General features: G+C 40.3%; 1 protein-coding gene across 1 annotated transcript in view; it reads right to left on the reverse strand.

Moving 5' to 3' along the window:
- The window catches only part of hipk3b (homeodomain interacting protein kinase 3b), a 40,064-nt gene extending 14,032 nt beyond the window's left edge, over nt 1-26,032 (reverse strand). The window contains exons 1-3 of the mRNA XM_041957988.1: nt 25,698-26,032; nt 15,767-17,090; nt 3,478-3,601 (exon numbers count right to left, since the gene is read on the reverse strand). Of these exons, the coding sequence (XP_041813922.1) occupies nt 3,478-3,601; nt 15,767-17,090; nt 25,698-25,770 (1,521 nt within the window). The 5' untranslated portion in view covers nt 25,771-26,032. The remainder of the gene's footprint in view (nt 1-3,477; nt 3,602-15,766; nt 17,091-25,697) is intronic.
- Nucleotides 26,033-27,142: the final 1,110 nt, after the last annotated feature.

Below are 27,142 nucleotides of genomic sequence, written 5' to 3' on the forward strand. Positions count from 1 at the left end.
GTGTGTGTGGGTGGGAAAATTCTTGTGACGGGAAAACCCTTTTTTTTTCCTAGAAGGCGTGTCTCTGCAGAGATCTCACAAACCAGTGAGATCACTGGTGCAAAGCTACTGCTTCACTGAATAACTATCTAGCGAGCCTGGGGCTACTGTAGAACAAACAGGAAGTACAGGCAGCATTTACTTTACAGCAGTCCATATAACAATACACTCAATAAAATACGCAGTTCAATTATATCCTCGCTGCAATAAATAAAAGTATATCTTTTAGGATAATGTACCCACACCCTCCTGCCTCCCCACTCTACAATGAATCTCTTCCACATTTGACTTTGGGGTACAGATTGTACCATTTTACTGGAACATTCCTTCTGGCTTTAACCCCAACCAATCCACATCCTTTTTGCTTCCAGTGACCCTGCCTACATGCTCTTATTCTTACAGATCCTCTGGGTTGCCAGCAGGGCTGAGCACCAAAGAAAAGAAAAAAAACAAAATCAGCAAACACACATTAGTTTGGTCTCTGCAATAGTGTGCACTGACCCTCAAGGTTGTACCACTTGCATGGTGTCTGAGAAAACACGAGACAGGGAGTTTAAAGAGGGCACAAAGAAAGAAAACCAAATATATGGGGGATGGAGTCATATCTAAGACTACAGCTCCCACACTAATCTTAGATGCTCATAATGAAACACTGGCTGAATCGTGAGGTTTGTCACATCAAGGAGGTGAGCAGCCTCCTGGTTCACCAGTGAAGTAAAAGACGGTGTGACTGGGGGATGAGGTAAGGAGAGGGGAGAGGGGAGAGGAAGAGGGGAGGAAGGGAAGAGGAGGAGCCAGAGTTATAAATACAATATGCTGTGTGGCATGGAACAAGACCCTTTGCAGAAAGATAAGAAGAAGAAAAGGGGGAAGACGGGGGTGGCAGCAGCTAAGTCAGCTTCAGCCTGATGACTCTGTGGCCCCTGGATGACACCTCACACCAGCAGTCACCTGCCTAGCTGTTTACTGACATACAGTCAGTTGGCTATTTATTTTAGGCAATAAAAATTTACAAGCTTTCTATTGTCAAGTTCTCAGCACAGGGAGTATAAATTTATTATCATCCATGTCTTCACCTTCCAGACACATGTTGTTTTATTTGCAGAAGCCAATAATTGATGGTAGATACATTTTAAAATGTTGTAAAGCTAAAACACACTACCCAAAAACTGCTAGTCTGGATGTGAGAGAGCCAGGGATGTTAATTTATATAAAGTCAAGTAAGAGCACTTTATTTTTTGTTTTTGAATCATCGAGAAATCATGTCATCATTAAACCTGTTTGAATAGAATGGTTGTTGGTTTTGTTTCTGCAAGTCATTTGACTTCTATGCATCACATTTCACCGATAGAGCTCTGGGTGACCATGCGAAGCAGAAGATGGGCAGTTTATACATATTTGAAATAACTTCAATTGTCAATGTATACATAGTTTAAGCCTCCAGAAAGCACCAGAAACCAAAGATACTAATTTGTCCAATGCTCTTGAAATATCTGGTTTTCCCATTTATTTGGCAATTCCATGACCAAATGGACAACCCTTCAGGTCAGTGGGCAGGCTTGGCCAAGAGAGACTGCTTTCTATGTGGGGTGGGATGTAAAGCACGGTTCAGTCACAGAAAAAAAAATCCTAGGGATTCTCTCTATGTCTAAAAGGCACAGGGACAAGAAGAGGGATACTAAAGCATGCGTTTTCCATGACTAAGTTCAGTCATCCCAGAGAACAGCTAAAATTAACTGCAGGTATTGTAATCAGCAGACAATGGACAGTGACATGAAAGGTGCAAGATCCAACAGGCGAAAGTGATGACCCTCTGCAACAATTCCAGTGTTTCCAGTATATTTGCTTTCAAATTTAGTCACCAATTTTACATACAGTAGGTTTTGATCTCTAGGTCATACAAACCGCATTCCACAGGTTCCTTCTCACCTGTTATCTAGCTTTTTATTTCACTGTCTCTCACACTCCCTATCTATGCGAACTTTATCCCCGTCCAGCTCCAAGCAGTCCCTTGCTAAATTGAGGAGGCTCCCCCCAGATATCTCTAAAGCAGCTTTGCGACATGCTGACTGGCTCCTGCAAAAACAGATTCATCATATTTAGACTAGTGGTGCAGCACTCCAGTCAAATCTCTTTCGGAGGTGTTGGGTTATCTCTCCTGTCTCTGTCCTGGGGAGAGTGAAAAATGATGCCATGCCATAAAAACACTTTGGTATGAATGCAATGTGCAGTGGGGCTGAGCGCTATAATGTAGGGTGCTGCATGGGACGGAGCAGGATATGACTGAGGCTCTGTTGGCAGGCTTTGACCAGACAGGGCTCTTGGGCAGGGGGAAGCATCTCAGCGTAAGTCCAGATCAGTCTAGTCCTGAGAAGACACCGTCAGGGCTCCACTGGGAGGGGCAGATATCCAACAGCTCCTAATAGACATACCATCAATCACAAGAACAGGCCTTTCTGCTCACTGTCACAGATGCCAGCTGATACAATCCTTAGCATAAGTACGACCACCACCAAGGAGGAAGTAAATACCGCACTAATTCAGTACCGTAAGGCACTTGAGCCCTCAGTCTCTTACTCCATTCAAACAATGCATCACAGTCTTTCTTTCTATGTGTAATTACACTCAAAAGATTCTTTGCCTAAACCTCAAAAGTTTCCTATCCCGTCTATCCATGCCATCATCCTACAGAAAATCCTGTCAGTACCAATATGACGGCATTAGGCCTGGATCTCATACTGATTAAATTAACAGATTTTTCCTGTAAACACAGTGGTAATGTTGCATTCTTGTCCTAGCTTCAAGCCATCTGTCCTGACCCTGTCTGCCTTTTAAGCCTCTGTCAACTTCTTTTCCCAAATGATTCTTCGCAACATGTCTTTTGGGAGATTTAGATTAAAGTGGCCACAGATCACATATCCTTTAAACTTCAACAGTGGGAGCCATGTCTGAGTCAGTAACTTGAAGGCAAGCCTGTAACAGAAAGTTGGATTTAATGCAAACTCAAAAACAAACACACTGAACCCACTCCTCTGTGGGTGCCTTGATTGGAAATCATAGGGGATAATGGAAAAAGTAGAAGAGAAAGAAGAAAAGAGGGACAGAGAGGAGACCAGGAAAATAACTGGTTGGATGGAAACAGAGGGTGTAATGCTTCCTAGACAGCCACATGGGCAGTGTTAGGATGAGTGGGAGAACAGGAGTAGGGGACTGAACTATGGGAGAGACGACTGCAGAGAGGATAAAACTTTCCATGCGCGATGGTGCAGAGAGGAGAGATTGAGTCATAGAATTTGAAAGTATTCCCAGCATCTCCGTTGCTGAGATGCTGGGACAAGAAAGAAGAGGGAAGGACAAAGAAAGAAGATAACAGTAAGTGCACATGACGGATTGAAAAGTGCAAAATCCCCCAAGAGTGGTGGGAAGATGGTTGTTTACCTGGTCATACTCCAGGGCCCCAGGGTATAGGGGCCAGCCCAGAAAAAGTTCAGCTATCACACAGCCTAGGGACCACATGTCTATGGCTTCACAAAACGGCAATCCCAAAATAATCTCTGGAGCCCTGTGAACAGACAAAACACACAACTGTTAGTCTAAGGTCACGCAATGATAACATGTAATGTTAAAACATGAAATGATTACATACTAGTACAGAATGCTACATATAAAGACGGTCAGATAAAAATGTTTTTGTGCCATTAAATAAATGAAAACAGATCTTTTAAACAAACACTGTAATTCAATTCATAAATCATCCACTAAACAATGAAAATGTCAGTGAGATAACCAGTGTTGGGAATGAGCTTTTTCTTTCACCAGCCAAAATGGTTTAAATTCTACCAGCGAGTCATATTTTTACTAATCACCATTTTTTTAAATTGTACTTTTGTGTGTAAATTACTGTTGAGTAATGTTTGTCTATGCCTCCACCAACCAGTCAGGTTGCATTTATATCAATGTCTGTCCAGACTCATGATATATATGCAGTGAAAACGTTGAAAGAAATCAATAAAAGGTGATAGTTTATTTTTTGGTGAAATAAAAGTTATCACTTTATTGACATGCAAGATTCCAATTAATAATTTCCAGTGAGTCTTCACTTCGTCACTTGATGCAACCCTGGAGATAGCAGTTAAAAACATGAAAAACATGAACTTCTTTTATAATAAAAGGACATATCATTAACTACCAATCTGCTCCAGAAAACTGGTTTGTGTTTTGCAGCTCTCAAATTTTTTTTACATTTAATGCATCTAATTGTTTACATACAAGCTACACAACCTACAGAGCTTTTTGGCTCCGAAGACCGGTGCTAATGTCTTGAGCAGTTACATATCCATTATTAGTGATGACATGAAATTCCTTTTGATGGCCAGTCAGATGGGCATGTGTGGTCCATGTGCAACAGGGCCAAGTGATTTGTAAGCCAGTGTTGTGTGTGCACTTGAGTCGCCAAGCATCAGGAGGCTGAGTCAGTGGGTTAGCAGGTCAGCCAGGCCAGGATCAGACCTTCAACAGGCTGTTGTATCTGCTCTTGGCTGATCGGAAATGAGAAGCACAGTCACTACTTCTTCGCCTGCGTACTGGCTCAGTGTTACTTACAAGCGACTCCATAATAGCATTGTAATACCATGTCACAGGGACAGCAAGTGGTGACGCAGGCCTGTCAGCACCAATATAGGTAAGACATGCTGACAACTGTCAAGAACTCTGTGTTGAGGACACACCACAAAGCCTATAAACTGTGACAACACTGACGGCATGATGTAGACTGAGCTCTTTTCTCTGATACAAGTCTTTGGGTGCAGAAATGGCCTCCAAGCTCATCAAAATCAAAAAGACACGATGACTATCTACCAGGGTACATACCTATTCGACAAGTCAGGACACTGCCTTTGAAGAAGAGTGACAATCTGATAATGTAGAAAAACAATAATGCTGTAAACCGGCTAAAATAATAAGGGATATATGTTGAAACCAAGTAAAAATTTTTTTTAAAATCCCTTATTTTATGCAACTACAGGGCAGGGGGATAATTCAACATTATTGTTTGTAGTGTGAGATCATGCTGTGATGATTATTTCAAAAGTAATTATGTCCTCATTGCCAACAAAGATGATAGCATTGCTCAGAATAACTCAGCCCTAAAATTAATTTAGAGGGAAACTTGAGTGACTGAGTGATATCATTTCACTTCCGTTCATCATATACACAAGATAAACCCTCAACAAAATGCTTACCAACATGAAAGAATCCAGAGGATTGAAATAATCTAAAGAACGACAAGGATGGAATTCCAACACAATTCGCTCCAGTGACATCCTGAGATTTCTGTCTCAGACAGCTGGACATACCAACTAAGGCAATCCGGTTCTTTCATACTGAACACATTTTAAAGGGACCCAGCAACTACCACTCTATGACGTCTTTAAAACCATATGGAACTGACTGGTGTCGGACATATGGCTAGCAACAGCAAAATTAAGACCTGCTAAAATAAGTTTTAGACAAATTTATCACATGGTCAAAACAAATGCCCGCAACAGCTGGTGCAATAAGCAACATAGCATCAGAAAACCAACCAGGCAGTTATGCCAACCATTTCAGCCTCACAGGCATGTCCTATTTATAAGGAACAGGTTTTCCCTAGCAGAGTCAGGAGAGAGATGTTACATATCAACAGACCGTTACATTCATCAGGACACGAGGGTAATATATTAGGATATACAGTACGGGTGATGAGTACAACTTGAGCAGCACTATGAGGCATTGTCAGGGTGGACTACCCTGTAACCAAAAACATCCCGCCCCCTGCAACAGCCAATACACAAGCCCATCAACAGCTCCAATTCAACTTCTGAGCTGCAACTTACTAGCTCTGTCAATTCAAGATGCAGTGGATAGGAGCTTCTACACAGGCCTCAATTTGCCTTTATTAACAATCCTGCCATATTTCTTGAAGTCAAAATAAGCTGACTAACTGGGCCCTATGCAAACAATAGTTAAGATGACAAAACAATCCATGATTACGACCTGTCACGGATACAGTATTCTTATCCATGTGGTGCATGAGGGGCTGCTAATTTCATCTCTAACAGCATACAAAACATTTTAAAGATTGCCTTGAGCTGTTTCCAAATCCTAACAGCCTGGAAGAAATAAATCAAACAAAAATAATGATGCCAGTATAAGCATAGGTAGTTACAAATAATGAAAACCTGAAAAAGTTCTTCTTTCAGGAAAATAATAAAGACATGGGTCAAGAAAAGGAAGGAACAGAACCTTCAGGTACCACCTTATGTTTAGCCCTTGCCCTTTGTTTATTATTTTGTCAGATTCAACCAAAGATTATGCAAAATGCTTCTGGGTACACAGAAGATACATTGTGTTTTTTCTTTATATCCTTGTTTCATACCTTTCCCTGCAGAATGCACGATAGCAGCACAACATATAAAATCACAGAGTGTAATAAAGACAGCCAAATAGAAAACAGGTTTTCTCTCCTCTGGTTTTGGGGGGGGGGGGGTGAGAATGAGTGGATGTTGCCATGGTTGCATGGCTCTGTCCTAATCAACGCAACTCAAGCCTCACCGCCTGTGAAACCAAATCTATTTTCCATCCCTAGGATATGACGTACAAGCTGAGGGGCAACTGAATGCAAGATGAGCAGAAGCCTCGTGACTTTTCACTATCACGTGCAAGAGCTCCAGAGAAAACAGACAGGTACAACAAAACGATGAGCAAGATGATGGGCCAGTATGCTGCCTTGCTGCCACTGTGTGTATAGACTGCTGCTCCACGTAGCACTTGGTACAATAGTAAGTGGTTATGAGCAATGAATGAATGAGTATACCTGAACAAGCACAAACTCCCAAACGACAGCACGACACAACTGGTCAATACCTGTACATTAGGGATGTGAACAAATATTCTAAATTTGAAAATATATTCAAATTGTAAAGCAATCCAGATATTTGATTGCGAAAATTCGTATTTTATTGCACTCAATATGGAAAATCTGTTAAAGTCCTCCATATTAACAGTAACTCTCTCTGGTCAATAAAGTTAAAAATACTCGATCTATAAGGCTCTATGTGCTATACTGCCCCGCTGTTTCTCTGATGTCAGCCCTTTTTAAAAAATAAAATAATGTTTACAATGCAGACAAAACTGCATTTATCATATCCAGTGTCCTGATGCCGCATATTACACCTGAATAGGCAGCAATTCATCCCTGACTTACAAAACATGAATACCTCAATATGTAGCAAAAGTAGTGGCAAGTGGTATATATAGTGCATGCACTGTTTGACCTAAAATGTACAAAATAATAATAACAATATATTGCATATTGGATGAGATGGTTTACTTTACTGTGCATGCTAAATATCAGAATTATTATGGCATATACTTCTCTCTATCGTATTTATGATATCTGAGAGTTACCTTGCAACAACTCGACGTGCATTAACATCATTAAGCTTTTACCATCCATCAAAACAAGTCAATCTGCCTCTAATGTGCTGCAAACACACCATCAACCACAACATTAAAACCACTGGCAGGTGACACTGATCACCTTGTTACAAAGTAATGTTATGCTGGGAAATCTCGGGTCCTGGCATCATGTAGATGCCACCCTGACATGCACGACCCAATAATTGTTGCATTTTGGTGGCACAAAGGGGGGCTACACAATATTAGGGAGGTGATATTAATGCTGTGGCTGATCGCTGTATATCTTTGTACAAAAGCTGAACATATTTCTTCTCAGTCACAATACAAAAGGCTGCAAATCAGGTCTGCTGACTGATACTACTGTGCAGTTCAAAGGTTGGAAATGAATGACTATGGGTGAGACATGAGCTGTCTACAATATCACTGTGTTCAAAGGTTTCCATAGAGCCTCACTGTGGGTGAAAAACACCTTCAGAGGAAATGGAGGGGAAAAAGAGATACATCTTCAAAGAGCTTTCTTCACCTGCCAGCAACACTGTCAGAAGCGCTTTTCAAAACATTTCTCAGTTCACAGCTCACTCATGGTTTCAACATTTCTATCTCTGTATACCATAGAATTTTAGAGACACTCATTACGTTCAAAATAGTTAAAAGAGGCTTGTAAGCACGTTATTCATGATTTCATTTCATAGATTTAGACTGACACAGTGCAACAAGTAACATTTGGCTTTGGTGAGGTCACTACATAAAAAGGCCTGACTGAGAATAACAAACTCTGCATTGGCTGCTGGCTTGTCTTTAATGGAAACCATCCCTAACAAACCCTAATGCACAATGCTGAGCACAGCAGTAACAGCAGGCCCAGCACAGGCACACCACTGTGCCAAGTGTAACACGCCCACAATGCAGGTATAATATTCAGCAACAATCACAAAATAAAACCCAAACAGGCAGGGGCAATGGTAAGATTTGGTTGCCATTTTTCTCCTCATAGCCTGAGGCTTCCACTTTATTTTACTGCTCCTTCTGGATGGGCTCTGACCGATGAAAACATGTCTTTCCCTGGTCATCAAGTTCAACAGTTTGCTCCTTCACCTCAAACAGCTGCTTCCCTTCCTCCATCCATCTCGTCTTTTCCTCCCTCTCAGTTTGTGACACAAAGAGGCTGAGACACAAGGCAATGTTATGTTACTGGAACCAACACAAACATGATGCATGGCAAGATTCCAAAACACACAATGAACGTGTGCGCTAAACTGTTGACCAAGAGATTAAGAAGAACTCCTCACAAATCTCAAGTAAGTTGGGTCTTCTCTCCTAGATCAGGGCATGGATAAACATTCAAACATTTATTTTTACAACTATTTGCAAATTTTGAGTTTATGAAATTCTACTGTGTTTGGAACATCAGAAAAAAGGCTTTCACAAGAATTTAATTACAAAAGCTACAAATTACAGGGACGAGTATGTCAATAGTCCTCTCCTCGTAGTAAGGTTGCCAGATTTGTTCACTGTTCTAACTTTGAACACAACCCGTTTGACTGATGGCTGTATTGGTGCTGGCTAACATGCAATACAGCATGTAATAATGTAATAATAGAAATGCTGAAGTTGCTGAAAAGTGTATTTTTAACTTGCTTAGTGGTCCTTTTGCATCCAATTGTTTCAAGCTAGGCTAAATATACCCCAGACATACCTCCACACTGCAATCTGTCCTGCAAAGACACAAAACTGATATTAATATTCTTCTGTCTGTGTTCTTCAAACTGTGGGTGAGATAGCCAACAAGCATATTTCTCAAAGTGCCAGTGTTACTTTGATACAGTATGATTGTCTGGTAAGAGTGTTTTTTTGTTTTGTTTTTTTCCACAAATGTTCTTATTTTTATCTCACCTGAAAAAAACATTGCAGACATGAGTTTTGTTCTTTACAAGAAGGGACATGGCAGAGCAGAGAAATTATCTCCATCTCTATTTCTTATTCATGGCTATTATCTCATACTCCACAAATAGTCCTCTGATCCTCCCTGCTCTGTCCTCACAGGGAGGAACCAAGTGTAAAGTGGCATCCTATCAGCTCACACAGAGAACAGCAAATAAGGGTGGATACACATAGGGAGGGGGCCATTGTCATTGCATGCTTACGCAGGCCTTTCAGTAAGCCCGCGCTGATAAATAAACTCATTTGGGCTACACAAGTTGGCATAAGCTCAGCCACAAAGACAAACTGACAACATGGTGACTCCATGATGGAAGAATGGAGCTTTACTGAAAGCCTCTTCCAGGAACTGTAATTCCACACACTCTCAGAGCATTCTGCATTATTCAGTGGAACTTAGAGGCAGTGTAGCAAAGACAGAGGTAACTCTTGCACTCTGATCTGCCCAGACCTTAGATTAAGGATACAAGGCTTTGGACATGTTTTACAGATGTTAACCTTTTAGTGTGCAGACATAGAGGCAGTGTTAAAGGACTGTATTCCAGTTCAGGAGGACTTGGCTTCTTCTCTACAGTTTTCAGAATCAGAATCAGCTGTATTAGATGTATGTGTGCACATGCAAGGATTTTTTTTCCATTGCTCTCAATGAACTTAGCTGTTATGTCTATTTCTGCCTAAGTCTGTACACAGGTAAAGAATAGACAGGATTATTATGTACACATGTATGCACTTTAAAATTTGAATTCAGCTGCAACCACTGCACCTGGGCTCTGGACAAGATAACAAGAACCTTTGTCTGGGGGGAATTAAAATGTACAAGGGGTAATTTTAGAAAACAAAAGACAAAACAGAAAAAAAAACACTTGTTTTCTTGCACACCTAGCTGGAAATTCCTTGACATATTTCAACATAGCTTAAAATACTTGTTTTCAAGCTCTCAACGTTTACAAGAATATATTGCAAAAGGAGCAAGCTATCAACAATTCATAGTCTTGACAACAACATATACTTGCTTCTAGATCAAAACTGCATGGCCTTAGTGATGAAGGATGCCATTTTCATGGTGAAGTCTTCCTATGGCTCCAGGGATGTTTTACCCAAAAACCCATTTGTGTACGAAAACAACAATAACAACAAAGACCCACAGACTTTCTGGAATAAAAAGCTTGGAATTTGAAGCAATTTGAACAATAATTGTACCGGAACACATGCCTACAGTCAAGTGTTCACTTAGTTAAGTTTGCAAACATTTAATGTCATGGAACAACAAATGTACAGTTTTGCAGGAGGGTAGCCAAAATGCTCTCTCATAAAGAAATTCTTTAGCTACTCTAGTAAATGCAGCAGCTTTTGTTATTCATACCTGTGACAATATATTATACAACCCAGATTCCAAAAAAGTTGGGCAGTGTGTAAAGCATAAATAGAACTGAATGTGATAATTTGCTAATCCTTTATTACAAATATTCAACTGAAAACAAAACATTTACCTTATCAACTTCACTGAGTGTTGTAAATATCTGCTTATTCTGAATTTGATGCCAGCAACATGTTTCAAACAAGTTGGGACAGGAGCAACAAAAGGCTGGGAAAATTGTGGAATGCTCCAAAAACACCTGTTTGGAACATTCCACAGGTAAACAGGTTGATTACTGACAGGTGATAGTATCATGACTGGGTATGAAAGGCTCAGTCATTCACAAGCAAGGATGGAGTGAGGTTCACTTCTTTGTGAACACATGATTAGGATGTTACTACATGGGCTCAGAAACACTTCGTAAAACTGTTGTCGGTAAACACAGTTACTTAGTAAAAGATTACATTCTGCTTTTTATGTTTTACACAGCGTCCCAACTTTTTTTGAATAGGAGTGGTATTAAAACAATGTGACCGTTGGCGTAACACCAGCAAACTCATTTGTTGCTGGAAATGTGAAGCAGTGTATGTCACAGGACCCTGATGATGGTCGCATGACACAAATTGGCACAACAAGGAGTTGGATTGAAGTGATAAGCAATGAGCCTTTAGCATGTGAGCACAAGCTTGAGATATTCTTGTAAATCTTAAGGGAGTAGGCTCCGTCTTAGATTCAAAATGAAGTTCAAAAGAATGTGTCAACCCAAGACCAAAATCAACAGGGATGCTGATTTGACAAAGCATCAAAGTGAACTAAAAAACACATTTTTACATCCTGTTAATAAAATACAAGAAGTTGCAAAAAAAAAAAAAGTATGAAGAGAACTAACCTGGATGCATAATTGAGGCGCGAGCACTCACACTCACCCACAAACCCAAAGAAGTACACAGTTCATAAAAGGGGAGACACTTGTGTGCCCAGAAGTTCCCACACATACAAAACATGCTTCTAAAACTGTCCGGAGTATAGCTTGCTATTTCTGTAAAAATGCCAGACCTTGAGTACTTTTGAGGAAAATGTGAATGTTGAAGCCTCTGTTCAAATATTCCATGTGTGGATAGGAGAATGAACTACAGATTACGGTTTACATCAAGGTACTGGTGGAAATATGAAGTGTTGCATAGGAACAAACACAAAGTGTCTACTATGATATTGCTATTGCATGTCTAATGCAATATATGTTTTATATATTGTAAGTAAATTAAAAAGTGAAAGGACATTCCATATGCACCATCCTACAATGTCTGCAAACGCCCAGTCACATTTAATCTTGATACAGGTCTTAGGAAGAGCCTTAAGGCCACTGATCTGAAGTAGCAATTCAGCAATGTAACTGGGAGTTTAGCCATGAAGTGCTTTAAAATATAATCAGTGTGCTTCACAATTGAGAAAAACATGATTGAATGACTTTTGTAAGTTGTTTTTAAAAATAACACACAATAAGAAACAATAGAAAATTGAACAACAAACACTAAACCAGAAGCTTAACAAAGGAAATACAAACTGGAATCTGTATCTGTATAAAATGGCCACTTCTAGAAAATTGCACTCTGAAAGCTCCAACAAACGCTGACTGTGCAAACCAGGATGGCAAATTACGAGGGCCATGGGCCAAATGCTTGTAAATTTAGGAAGTGGTTGGTGTATCTGTTAAACTTATTGGTTTGAGTGGCTGATAGATTTGAGCTGTCCACCAGTCACTTTAGATTACTGCCAAATATTGAGTACTGCGCACAAACCCAAACACACAAACGGACATATAAAAATCAAAGCAGCTGACGTTAGAGCCGATTGACCTTGAACAAGTAAGTGAGAGCTCTCTAGTATTTAAAGCTGTCCTTATTTCATTCTGGCTGCCTATGTGCATCACCATCTATAGAAGTCAAAGCCCACTGGCCAGCATCCCATGAGCTATTTTGAGCAACCCTTCACTCTTACCCTCAGCAACGCTGTTCCCTCACAGTATGCTTTGCATACTCCTGTCTGCCAGGGGGCACAAACTCCTGCTTTTACAAACCATTTTCCATTTACTAGTGTTTTGTAATCAAAACAACTTTGTTCTAACAGAAGAATAATTCAGAAAATAAATCGAAATTTTTAGTTCTGATGCTAGATAATGAAGTAGTTACTGAAGTTCATAATAAAGGAAGGAAACTGCCCCTCTGCTTAAAGCCTCAACTAAGCATTACTGTCCAATATGCCAGGAGAGGCAGAGGTATTTTACAGATTTCTGTGCATTGACAACAAACAAATTCCAATCAAGCCTCCACACACCCCTACCAAGTGACGGTGATATGTATGTGGTGCCTTCTGTCATTTTTTACTTCAGGATGAAATGTGTTGCCACGTAAGTCACCCTTTTATGGAATTGTCTTCCATCTGTAAGTAGCTAAACATGCAAGGAAAAGTGAAGCACACATTTTCACTGAGCCTGGTTCTCTGACACAAATCAATTAATACTGGTGCAAATGATTTTTATCCAAACAGACCTTAGTATCATTCTGGACTCACAAGACAACAATGTTACTGATGTACATTGTATCAAAATACAACACCATGCAAGACCTGTGAGAAACTGCTGGTGACCAGTTAACAGAACTGAAAAACAGAGTTGAAGCTGCATTGTTCATTCATTCACCCCCCCACCTCCCAATTTCTATTTTGAGCAACTTCCTGAAACAACGTGCATTTAAAACAATACAAGAAATTTCACAAAAACGATGAACTGATTCATGTGTGGGATGAAAAGGCAATGCAATAATTACGTGTCACTGGTAAGTATTTTTCCACTGCTTCCATAAAACTATGAAGCCGAAGTATTGTCTTTTCTCTAAATCTACAGTAAATGCAAATACAGACAGACATCAAATCACCCATTTGCATCTATTTTCATCAACAGTATTTTAATTCCCTGTGGAGCATACCGCCTCACTGACTCAGTTTGCAGGCAGTGACAATTATTCACATGCCGTGTAAATGCCTTTTATTAAAACAGCCTAGAACTGACCCGAATGTGCTCATAAATCCTGCTCACTTCTTCCCTGGCTCAGAAACCAAGGTTTAAGACAAAAAAAGCACAAACAATCCATACGACAAAATCAACTGCCTAAAGTTTACCATTTAAGTAGAGGGAGCGAGAGAGAGAAAACAGAGCGAAATCAGCAAGAACTCATCATTGCAACAAACTCTCAGAGGTGCAACCAAAACCACATTGGCAGATGCAAGACGCAAGTTCTTTGACCACGTCATGTCTGTATGCAAAGAGTTAGATATTCTGTTGGAAAAGATGAAAAAGCAATGTCTGCTTCTGGTCAAACATTGTAAACAAGGAGGAGCGTAACCCAAATGTGAGAGTAGCCTCTGTCAGACCCACTTATTCAGCACGTTTGAGCAGCTGTCTGGCATAAGATCCATTTGATAAAAAAGTAGTGCAATGTTATGTTACATCAAGCTTAATGATATTCATTAAATTTTGAATATTTTGTTCTTGAACTGATAAAACCTTACTCATCCATCACATGATTTGACACTCTTTCTAATGATAAAATGTGCTTTAATCGTAAAATATATCATTCAAAAGATTAAAAAAGAATCTGGAAAATTTTTAACAGATTTCATAGGGCCCTACTGTATGTACACTGGGTAAATGTCACAGTTCATTCCTATTGCCTTGTGAAAGGTCCAAGGATGGTTTAATGATGCTGTAGCTAGTAAGTCAGTTATGATATGACTTGGCTGAATCGAGTGTACACCAGCTGCCTAGGTTTGAATTCAAATGACATAACAGCCATTGCTCATGCCGCCTGAGCACCAAGAATATAGTGTCATGATGAGATCAAAATCCTAGTTGCTAGGACTAACAATGTCAAGCTCTGGGTGGCAAGAAGCATCCCTCCTCACACAAAGTTGACTAGATAAACTCTGTGGGACCAACTGAATGTCATGCCGTGGTATCTTTTGGTTTAATAGAAAGACATGGCAATATATTCATCTCATCCTGTAAGAAAACAGAGCAGCTCTACAACTTCTCAAGTTTGTACCAATTGTGTACATCTCCACATCTATTTATTTTGCCAAAATGTTTTACCCTGTACTCTTAATGAAACATACACAAACTGATAAATGCATGCATATTTTATGTACAAATCCTTATGTAACTTAATGACATAAAATGGCAAAATATATCTTATCATCTCAGAGTCTCTATGCAAACCAGGGAAAGGTACAAACCAAACAATGAACTGGGTCACTCCTGCCTCTTACGCAACAGTTGATGCCATTTCAGGCCTGTTTTTCTAATCAAACCAAAGCACTTATAACGTCATGTCAAAGGTACTTAGTCCTGCCGGTTTTCCTAGGGCACATCCAACAACATCAGAAAAACAGGCGTCCTTCCAATATAAACATAAAGTACTGTACGTACTGCCATGACATGCCTGTAGGCACAGCATACTTTTGTTTGGAGTGACATTCAATAATTTCTCTCCCACCCTTTCTTGATTGAATCTAACTGTTCGCACTTTGTATTAGGGTCAAATATTTGTGTATCCATTTTTCTTCTATCATTACATAATCTCTGTAATCCTTTCAACTCCTAAAGCCAAAGGAGCTTCACCCTTAAACATTTTTTTTTGCTACTTTCCCAGGCAGGAGGGACACACAGTCAGTCTGTAGTCTGCTAGTAAGGGTCACATTTTTTCAGAGTCTGTGGTATGTGGCTCCTAAATAGGCAGGATGTTGTGCAGTATGGGAGACATTTCCTTGTTTTGCTAGAGGAAGGACATTTTTATAGCCTGACTATGGCAGTCTGGACACCAACAGATACTGAAATTAATTTGAAATTAATTTGAATACACTGAAGTCAAACCTGTTTTGTTAAAAATAGTCAAAAATCTTCCCCCTTTATGTACTCACCTATAGTACCGAGACTGGAGGTACGTGGAGCACACTGCTTTGGACACATGGCTAGCTGAGCCAAAGTCTATCACCTTCACCCTATAGGGCTGCCTCACTGGGTCCACCAGCATTATGTTCTCCGGCTTGAGGTCTGCATGAATCAGACCCATGCTCTTCAGCTTTTTCAGAGCTGTAGCTACCTGCTGTAGCACAGGTCTGATCACTTTAAGGGGCAGCGGGCTGAACTTATTCTGCTTCAGGAAATCGTACAGGTTCTGCTCAAGCATCTCAAACACCAGGCAGGTGTGGCTGCGGTGCTGGAAGCATTCAAACGCTCGCACCAGGTTGTGCTCATCTGCATTCTCCCCGCTCAGACGAGCAAGGATGCCGACTTCGATTTGACCCTGCCGTGCATATGAGGGGTGGTTCTTCAGGATCTTCACAGCCACTACCTCACCTGTGCCCCTTTTCCAGCACTTTACAACCTGGCCAAAAGTGCCACGTCCCAAGAAATCCAGCACTTCATAAGTATTCTTCATGGAACACAGAACTTCATGCTGTACTACCTGATAATCCCCATCCCCTCCACCCGTCCCCCCTGCTGCACCTACAACCCCTGGTCCTACACCCTGTTTGGAGGGCCCCCCACCAGCTCCCACGGCTGCAGGTGCAGTCATGGTTGCGTTCCCCACATTCGTCGTTTGCAACATGGCAGGCAACATTGACAGTTCCTCCACAATCTGCATGGTGCTCCCTCGGTTATCCAGCTCTTCACTTTTACGTTTCAGCCCACATCGCTGAGAGCTGTCAGCTGAGTTCAAACCTCCACAGTTCTCGTCTCTGTCACCCTCCTCCTCTCCACCTCCCTCCCCTCCTCCACTGCAGCCCTCTCCCCTTCCCCCTCCTCCTGCCCCTGTTGCTCCACTGCTGCCCCCACTTGCTGTATCTGTCTGTTGCTGCTCCTCGCCCTGCAAGTGGACTACCCCTGCGTCCTGTTGCTGGTGGGCCGCAGCTGGGCCTGGGCCTGGTCCTGGTCCACCTCCTCCTCCTCTTTTACCGGGCTGTTGCCTCTGTATGCCACGCACCACCACCGTCTGAACTGGGTACTCTTGTCCTCCACGCACTTTCACACCCACTGCCAAGTCTCGGCGCACAAATGAGTGGGCTTGTTTCGTTGGGTGCACAATGCCAAGGGTTCTGCTGTTCAGATAAGTCCGCGGGTGTGCCCTCTCATGGTACACACAGCTGCTGGGCTCAACTTTGAGTTTCTTCACACTGCTAAAGGCACTTGTCTGGGTTTGATAAATGTGTGGTGGGTAGACCAAGACCTGTGAGGCCATACCTACAGAGAAAGAGAATAAAGCAATAGGTCATTAGTTTGGATCCTCAACAAACTAGCAGGTTACACAAAATGGTGCCATTTTGTATTAAATATGCTGGAGAAAGGTGGAAAGTGTTGTGCAGCACACTCATTTTTAACTTACAACATATTGTGAAAAACAAAAAAATCAAATGGTTATATCATCAGTTGGAAAACCAAAGAACAGTCCACATCACAGAGTGTTTTCCTGTCTTTGTTTGCTTAAGGTCGAAGGTGAGTTTAAGTTAGCCCAAAACAACTGACAGACACAATCAATCTCATTTTGTTGTTTTAATTATTCCTACTTGAAGACATCGCTACCAGTAGTGCCCCCTGAACATCCATTCACCCGTCACCCCAATCACATACGTCAAACGCATCAGGGCAAAATAACATGTTGTAGTGGAGTACTTGAGAACACCTTCACCATTTTGCCCTATCCACTGCAATCCCACCAACACCTCCACACAGTAGATGACTAACTTCTCAAAGGTTTGCCTGACCTTTTCCTGCCATTTCCATGCATCCTACTGTGGGTCTCTAGGCAACCAATAGAGAGGGAGAGAGGATAAGAGACCGACAAAGAGAGAAAAATAAAGTCACAAAGTATCATCAGGCCCACATTTCCAATTACCTAAGACATGGTTTATTTTTCCCTCGCCCCCCATCAAGCGTGTGTGTGTGTGTGTCTGTGCACGTGTGTTTGTGGGAGGATAAAGCTTTATGCTCATGGAGACCATCATATCTTGCTGAAATATTCTGAAACTCAATTATGTGCAACAGGAAAAGAGCAGTGAAACAAAATAACAAGTTCCGTGATCCCGAACATCTTTAAAACCTGGCACAGTGACCTTATCTGACTGTCTGTGTACCACACTGGAGTCTGTGACCTACTTTCATCCCGGGGCACATTTACTGAGATACAAGCAGCTTGTCCCCAAAGATTTCCAAACTTTTACTAACAGTGCATTTACAGAACCATGTTTACCTATATGAAAAACAAATTAGACAAATCTTATTATACAATATTTATTATATATAAAATATTGAGTGCTGTGCATAAAAAAAGCTAGTCATACTAGCGACATCATCATTTTTAGCACCTAATTTCCTCAAATCATTCAAAGAAGATGCAGTTCTTAAAATCTAAAAGGGATACATGGGTTGGTTTTGGGGTGTTAGTGCCACTGTAGAGTCTCCAAAAATAAATGATGGAAAACACACTTGTGCTGTGATAACACTAACGCTGTGAGCCACCTCTTTGACTCTATTCTCAGCAGCGAGATAAGGTCAACCGATTCCCTTGACAGCTCTTTGGTCTATCACACCCTGTGTTACTGTTTGGTGCCATTGTTTACTATCTTCTCTGTTAGAAACAATTTATCAAATTAACCCAAGCAGGGCTAAAAAGGGCAGCCTTGGTCATAAATGAAAACAAAACTGGAAGTGCTCCATGGGAAAACTGAAATTGGCAACACTGGCCCACCTACAAGTAAGTGTCCTGGCTGTCCAGTCTGAAAACCAATCGCAGTGTTACAAACGTCTTCATTCTACAGTACACCTAATACAGCTAAAACTGATTTGTAATGGTGTTCACAAGACTGTTAGTTTACGCGTTCTAATTATCATGTTATGGCAGCTGGCTAGGCTGTGCATTATCCCTGTGTCAGCACTGGTTTCCACAGTCCAAACACTTGCAGATGGGATGAATTGGAGACTCTAAATTACCTGAAGATGTGTGAGTGAATGTCTTGCCTGTCCTTGTCCTGAAATAGGTAGAACTCCACCTCTTGACCAGTGTGTGTTAGGATTTGCTTAATTGTTGTGGGGGTAGTTGCAAACATACCTACTGTATATTTATGGTATGTTGTCTATAATTTAGAGCCCTGTGATGGCCTCTGTTATTCATTACAGCCATTGTGTGTAGAATTGCAGAATTTATGACTTCTGCACTATGAACTATGACTCCTAAATGGGAGTTTAAAAAAAATCTACACTGAGGCAGATAAAAAGTACACCGTACGCACTGCAGTATTACAACACTATCTTCCTGTTTTGATCTGTAAGCTAGTATGCGTCAAACAATTCTCACTTTGCCAACAAACTTCTAAATATGCTACTGTCTTCAGAGGTATGAGGAAGAAACAGCACGACAGCAGCGCATGGTGCATTTGGCTATGTTGTGGACCACACAGATCAACAGTGGAGAAGTCAATTATGCTGCAGCACTGGTGTGGGAAGTTCACATGAATGATTTATGATTTTATATTTTTTTGTTGTGACTCTGGGTCACTTTTTGAGTCAATTGTGGACGTCACTGAAATGTTAAAGACAGACACAAAACAAATCATCTCCACAGGCTTCACAAATGTGCAGTTACAAACTTTTGCAATTACATAACTGCGGCCAGCCATGTGCCTCTCTAAGTTTTAAACATCAAGGTCTGTGGCTGTGCCAAATTCGAAATTGCTCACTGTTGGCTCATTGATCTATGATACCCGCCCGCTGCACATATTTAAAGACAGGGAGGACGTAGAAAACAATACACATGCTCTACAAAGGTGAAACAGTGACGGCAAAAGTTTAGAGACAGTAGGGAGGAAGAGAGCATGACTGGCATGATGTGTTTGTAGATGTTGCAAAGTTTCCACTGGGAGCATGGTGATTTCTTCACAAAGGCCCCAGTTATGGGCAGCACCCATCAATAGCAAGTAGGAAAAAGCCAAGCCTACTGAAAGACACTCAAAGTGCAGACAGAGCCAAGCCCAGGGACGCACTGTATCTGTCACCTTAGTAGCAATCATGTCCCAACCAAGTGCACACCACAATCGTCGATAGTCGATAAAAGTCTTACTTATGTTTCATCTACCATTTCTTAAACTATATATTTCTAAAATTATGCAAAAAAGTGGACTACTTAATACCAAGAACTGTGTTGCACTATGTATAAGTATGTGCTTCCTAATAGAGATTGCTGATAGAAAATCTGAGATTGCTGAGCATTTATTTAACTTGCATCATGTTTTCTCACGTTTCTCTGTAGCAATGCCACATTCAATAGTGCATACTACAATTCTTCATGACTTCCAAATGAAATACTACATTTGTACTGTGACTTTTGTCTCAATTTCCTGGGCAATTTAGATGTTAATTGACTGGTCTGGAGATGGAGAGCATGCTGCCTGGTGCCAGAATCCCTAGACAGGGGGATTCTGCACTTGGACCACTCCCACCAACTGAGCAATTGAGATGTCTAGATTTGAATATCAGCTTTATACAACACTCAAACACTCAAATTCAATTTAAAACAAAACTTGAGCATCAGTAAATTTCCCAGGGCAAATAAATACAATCATTAAATGGTCAGAAAAATTCTGCCACAAGGATGTGAAGTAGAAAGTCGTTGTTGTTTTCAATGCAAAAAAAAAAGGCAGCTGCTGCTATTATTACGATCTGAAGCCAGATACTCCCTTGGTCAGCCATGAGGCTACTCCTGTGGCATCACATTACTTTCAAAGCTGTAGAACCTTTCCAGCAACCTTGAACTGCTAAGTAATTGCTCACAGCTGAACTTCTGACCCTAGCCCACTCAAAATTAAATTGTCAAGAAAATAAACACTTGACACCTGTCCACAATGAACAAATGGTACTGACTGACAACAGTGTCTCAAGAAACAGAAATAACAGTAATAGGTGAGAGGATGAACAGGTGATGATAGTCACACCATGTTGTATGGGAAAAACAAACACAAAACAAAGTAATCCTGCCCATCCCATTTTCTCGCCCCTTGGGAAACAAATAATTTCATGCAATCATCCAATCTGCAATTAAAGGTTATGTTTCCACTTAAGTGTCATAACATGAAAAGACAATATGCAATTTTAAATGCATCAGTGTGTTTTCATGAATTACTGTTATGTGAATAATCGCCTGCATAATATATCTATTCTTTACTTTTTGTGCTGTCTTGAAAAAGTGAAGGTGCAGTTAAATGTTGAGTTATGGCGAAACACTAATGATTTGTTTCAAAAAGAGGCAGCTGAATAGGCACTTTAACAGTCAGTCATAGGTGAGAAGCAATAGGACAAAAAACCAGACCAGTGTGCTGTTTACCGCAAATCAGTCAGGAACTGAAGAAACTATTCATGGCCATGTTGCCATGTGACTTCACAACTAAAAATGAAACACAGAGTTGCTGTGATCAGTGGAGCTTAGACTCTGGAGCATGTGAGCTATAAATGTTTGCCATTCTAAAGCATATCAAAAGAAACACATTTACACTTTTGTGTGACAACGTCATGATGCATTCTGTTGGGTAGCTTCATTTTCTGTACAAAAAGCAAACAGAATACAGAGGTCCATATAAAATATAACAAATTCATAAGTCTAAATTAAAAGAAAAACAAAAGTTAGCAACCCTTATCAAAATAAACATGGACTTTAGACCTTTTTTATTATCATTATTTACTGTAATCTGTATTGTCTTAATGCAGACAGTACAAGCTATATGGTTATCTGCAACTGTAATGGGCATACTGCCTTTTATTTTTATTTTAGACACCTTATATGCAACTGCATTAAACACTTTATCCAACTAAGTCTGTTACCTACTTTTTAGAACAATTTTGCAAAATGTTTCCTTGTGTGTTGTAAATTAAAAAACTAGTGCATAGACCACCTGTAGCCAGGTGTAACGTGTGCTCAGAAACACAGAGGCCTAGTCCAGCTGTGACGGGAGACTGCTTTCACAATGTCCACTGTGTTAGCAAACTTTTTTTTTTTTTATCTTAACATGAAGAACAGTGGCAGGAAGGCTTTGGGTGACATGTATTTAGCAAAGCATTACTAGTTTCTTTTTTGCTGGCAAACAGAGCCACATCTTTGGCTAAGTTAAGCAATAAGTGACAGTCTCCGTAATCTTTGAAGACTCTAGCTGTGACTGTTGTCAGAGTGGTCAGCGACAAGGATTTTCTGCAAAGGTTTTTGGAATACAGAAACATGAACATTAGGTCATCCATTTTTGCTTAGCAATATCAGCAATCTAAACAGTTTCACTTTGGCTACTCGTGATTTTAATTCTATCCACCCAATGTGACCCAGAACATGTTTGGTTATTTATGCAATAATGCAATGAGGTCTTCTGGCTACTGCTCAGTTCAGATGAGGATACCAAATGCAGAATATTATAGTGGAAATGAAAGCCCCTACTTTAGTCCCTCTCCACTTCCTGCTGTTGCCATCCCTTGAGAGCTAAGCAGGGCTGGCCGTCTTAACTCAGACTCACCACCTCCCTGCACACTGTGGCGCTTTGCCTGTGTCTTGTGAACATGATCTTCTTTGGCCACTAGAAAAAAAAAAAGGCCCTCTATTTTCTTAAGCATGTGACCACATGCTATTTTGACTGTGAACTTATGACCATCATCTAGAAGTATTCTCCTTGTTGGATTAGCTCGTGTGTACAGGCAGAACATTTGACTGTTATGATGAAGAACCAGTGAATGCCGTTTACAAGCACCACAAGAGTACCAGTCAGTCGACTCATAATATGATTACACTTAGCACACAATATGAGGATGTGTTTTTCTGAAATTACAAATCGTACCTCTACTCAATAATGGTAATGGCATTTATATAAACGCCTAAACTGAATGTTGACATCACTCCCTTATGGAGCACTCTTTGCTCAAAATTATTTTTAAAAAGCACTGACACGTCACTGTTTTTGTACGAGTTGTAAATATAAATAATTTGAACTAAGCACAAGTGGGTACAGATTGAGAAGGCAGAGGCCTCATCATCTCCCATAACAGTCTTTCTTGCTTGAAAAATACTAGATATTTGCCAGCTGTCCGGTGGAAGAACTCAGAATTTCAAATGCATGAAAAGGATGTTGGTAAAATTTCACTAATAGACAAATGCATAAATACAGGATTTAACTAGAAATTCGAGTCTCAGCAATGGATAAACATGAAAAGAGACTACACACCTGTGAATCACTGACCGTTTAGCTTTCTCTCAAAAATCAAGTAATGCATTTTGCATTCAAGTATATCACCTCTATCAAACATGACAAAGCTGTCACCAAGTTGCACACACAGAATTACTACATGCAACAACAAGCACTTAAATCGTTTAGAAAACATTGATCAAAGAGTCACACAAACTAATACATTTCTAATTAAATCAGTCATTAACACAGAGCTGTTTTACTTGAAACCAGATATTCTTTCCTCAGCAGTTTATGCACAAAAGCTTCTACCTTGTTATTTAAATCCAGGGCTCTGACCAGATCACTGGCTGCATATAGGTAATTATACACTGTGTTATGAAACAGATGTTTACTTCTTGGGATACTGGACTTTCTCCACCCATCACTTTTGTGATTCATATAAGTTACCTCACATCCTCTTGTCATGGTACTCTCCCCATAAACTCTCAGTCATTCTGTCTTGTTCACAGCCTCGTGTCTGTGCCTCATCACTTTCCTGTCACATCACCTGGAAACCAGTCTTTACGTCAGCCACAATGCGATACAGATGGCCAGTCACCCAATGTATTGCAAATCAGTACAGCATAAAATGAAATAACAACACGATGCCAAGTTGTACTGCCTGTCCAACCCCATTAACAACCAATATTACTGTATTACTGTAAGGGAAAACACTGTTTACACATTTATTTACTGGCCACACTGTGTACAGACTTTCTTCTGGCATAACTGGTATCATTATCACCCACAACCTTCCTTTGGTGGCCTTGTTAGTGATAAGCTGATGAATGTGGCACATGTACAGCAGACAGGGGTATCTCTGCCAAGTCGAATCACACAAACATAGCAGTACTGTGGTGCACTATAGTCATGGTGTTGTCTCAAAAGGTTCACAGTATTCACAGATACTGACTGGTGGCAACTTCACTACCATACATACTTTAAGAAACAGTAAGTTGTAAAACTGGAATACCATCTATTCTTTTGGATATTTACGATATTAAGCAACATGGAAAATAGCTAACTTTTGATACTATTTGTTGATAGAATAGTGTGCCATACAATCAAAAAAATAACCGTAACTACAAAAAGGGAAGAATACGTTTTGGACCATAATAAGGTGTTATGTCTGCTGCATAAGCCAAACCAGCAAAAACTTCCACCCAGTATGTGCTGTACCACTGGATTTTTTCATCTTAGCATAGGAAAGCAAAACAAAAAAACCCACAATGTGTTGTTCCTTAGTTCCAGGGCAACAAAAGAAGAAGTACTTCTATCTTACAGGACAGGGAAAGTACATTAACTACAGCGTCACAGCGCGAGACTTTAATTTCTCTTTCCAGTTGCACCATTTTACAAAAAAATAAACAAAAAAAACAGGACTTTTAGTGGGACCAAGGGACCAGGAAAATGTTGGTTCCCTGCCACAAACATAGCTGGTCAAATCAAACAATCTTGCCTCTGATCATATAGGATGCTTTTGTTTTGCTGGTGGGTGGCAATGTCGAAACCCTCATATACAGTAAGAGATCAACTATTTACCCTATACCTCCTCTTTAAGACGAAAACCTCCACCAAAAGACCTCGAAAGACCTGCCACGTTACTGAAACCACGTTGAATATGATTATCTTGACATTACTGCAAAAATTGGATTCTTGGACATCTTATCTTTCACTGTGTGTTGGTGGGAGAAGAGAAATTGGCTTTGGGTTTTTTTGGCTGTGTTGGTCTGAAAATGTGACCGAAATACTGGACAGTATCTACAGGCACTCAAAACGTTGCCCAAGATTTTGATGGGAGGTCACTCAGTTTTCTACCCTGAAAGGGGCTTGCAAGATATTAACTAGATAACGTTATCTTTTGGATTCACCAAGCAGTTTCGGTGATTAACCACATTTTAAAAGAGCCACCGAGGTCTCGTAAATACCGCTTCATAGTTTTGTTTACAGTTTAAAAACTCTAGGTAAGTACCGTTAGCAGGTGACATTACTGTGGATCTGGACAGCCAAGTAGAGTCCAGCATGTGTGATGCTGTACATTTTAACGGTTTAACGTTATCAACTTGTTGTTGGCTGTCTCATGACTATGGCTGACCGTTAACATTATCTAGCAATGTATGCTAGGTAAACTAAGTCAATTACGCCTCTCGCAGAGTGATTATACTATCCGTGTAGGGTATGTTAATGGTAAAACAACCTCCTGACTCTAACGGTAGTTAGTTAACATAGTTAACGATCTAAGTAAAGCAACATGTTTGAAGGGGATCAACGGGTCCCCGTTTCCACAGTGAAACAACAAACTTTACACTGTCCATGACACTCGTGTTCACAATTATCACCAACGTCACCGATACCGCTGTCTGACAGGACAATAATAAAAACTAGTCACTAGAAAATTCATTACCGCAAAGTGCTGACAGAGCTAGCTGCGCACGATGCTAATGTTGAAGCAGTTGAAACCTTATACAGCCAAAAGCTCGCTAGCTAAGTTTGTAGCTAAGTTATGACTCGGTGTTAACGTTACGTCACATTTAAAGTATCGTTCCAGATGTTTAACAAAACAAATATCACCACTGGCAACCATCACTCCACCACTTACCTTCACATAGAGTCACTATTAGTATAATCCAGGGCTTCTCTGAACATGTTATGGACTTATATATCCATACCATGCACAGTTCGCCTGCATTGCTGCCATCTTGTCCTAGACGACAGGAAGGGAGAGCTCGCTCTCGGTAACGACACCATCTCCCACATTTTAAACATTGATTAACTCCTGCATATGAGCGTCCAGAAACACCACGCCGAGCCCAGGTTGTAGCTACGCAGTTCAAATTCGTCGCCTTCCTCGTTGGGCAAAGTAGCCCATCTCTGAAAGGGTGTCGTTACCCCGACTAGACGCGCGGTTCAGCGGTCCTGCCAGCCTCTAACATGTCCCTTTTCTCTAGCAACTGCAAGCAAATGTTTGTGAACTGACGGCATTGGCCAGACCAGAGTAACCGATCCACGAGCAGATATATTGACAAAGATTCAGGATTGAGAGGACACAGTGAAGTACAACAAACTACAATACAATGGATCAAAATTGGACAATACAGATCAATAAGAACATGCTAGCATGTTGTGAGCATTTGGTGAGAAGACGTACATTGTGTGTATACCCATGTAATCTTAGTTTATGTATAAACAGGCTGTTTGATCATTATATAAACAGTAAATAGTATAGTTTATTAGTGCACTGTCTAAAATCCTACTCAATAACCTGTCTAGATTACAGTTACAGATTTTGTTTACTGTGTAATGTTTATTTTGTAGCCTATATATTCTCTTCTATTCCCATATCTTAACTTCTGCACTATTTTATCCATTATGTCTTAGAATTTTATTTCTGCTTGAGTTATTTTCTTTTTATACATATAGTTTGAGCATCATTGGGGGACTGAGGATTAAGAATTTCATTGCCACTGTAATTCACTGTAATTGTTTTGCACAGGACAATGAAGTACTTGAAAAGAAAGACTTTGAGAAATGCTAAATTATGTGTCTTTTAAAAGATGAGAGGAAAAAAGAAATGGACTACTGTGATCAGAGTACATGTGACTTGTTCATATAGCATATTAAAGGTCGAGATCTTTGTTCAGCATTCAGCATATTTACTCCCCTGCAAGATCATAGAAAGAAATAGTGAGAAGACATTCACATCCTTCAGGTAGTCTTCTTGATTAAACATGGCTGAAAAGTTGCATTAGAATACAGAGTTAAGAAGGCTCTATAGGTAATAACAGTGAGTGGTAAAAGGATGAGGAAACTGCATATTTTATCTTTTAGGAACATACATAATTAAAAATATCTTCCAGTGATATGTTGATAACTGATTTCTCAAAGGTGTACAGAAATGTAATAAAAACTCATGGACTGTGTACAGCATCAGTAGGGTGACTCCAATTATCAATTTCTAAAATGTGTTTCCTGTGGGATATTTGATGAAGCAGTGGAAGAACATAATGATGACAACTAATAATCAATTTCCTTACTTCTTTAGCC

This window comes from Chelmon rostratus, chromosome 1, assembly GCF_017976325.1.
Source record: "Chelmon rostratus isolate fCheRos1 chromosome 1, fCheRos1.pri, whole genome shotgun sequence".
Taxonomy (NCBI): Eukaryota; Metazoa; Chordata; class Actinopteri; order Chaetodontiformes; family Chaetodontidae; genus Chelmon; species Chelmon rostratus.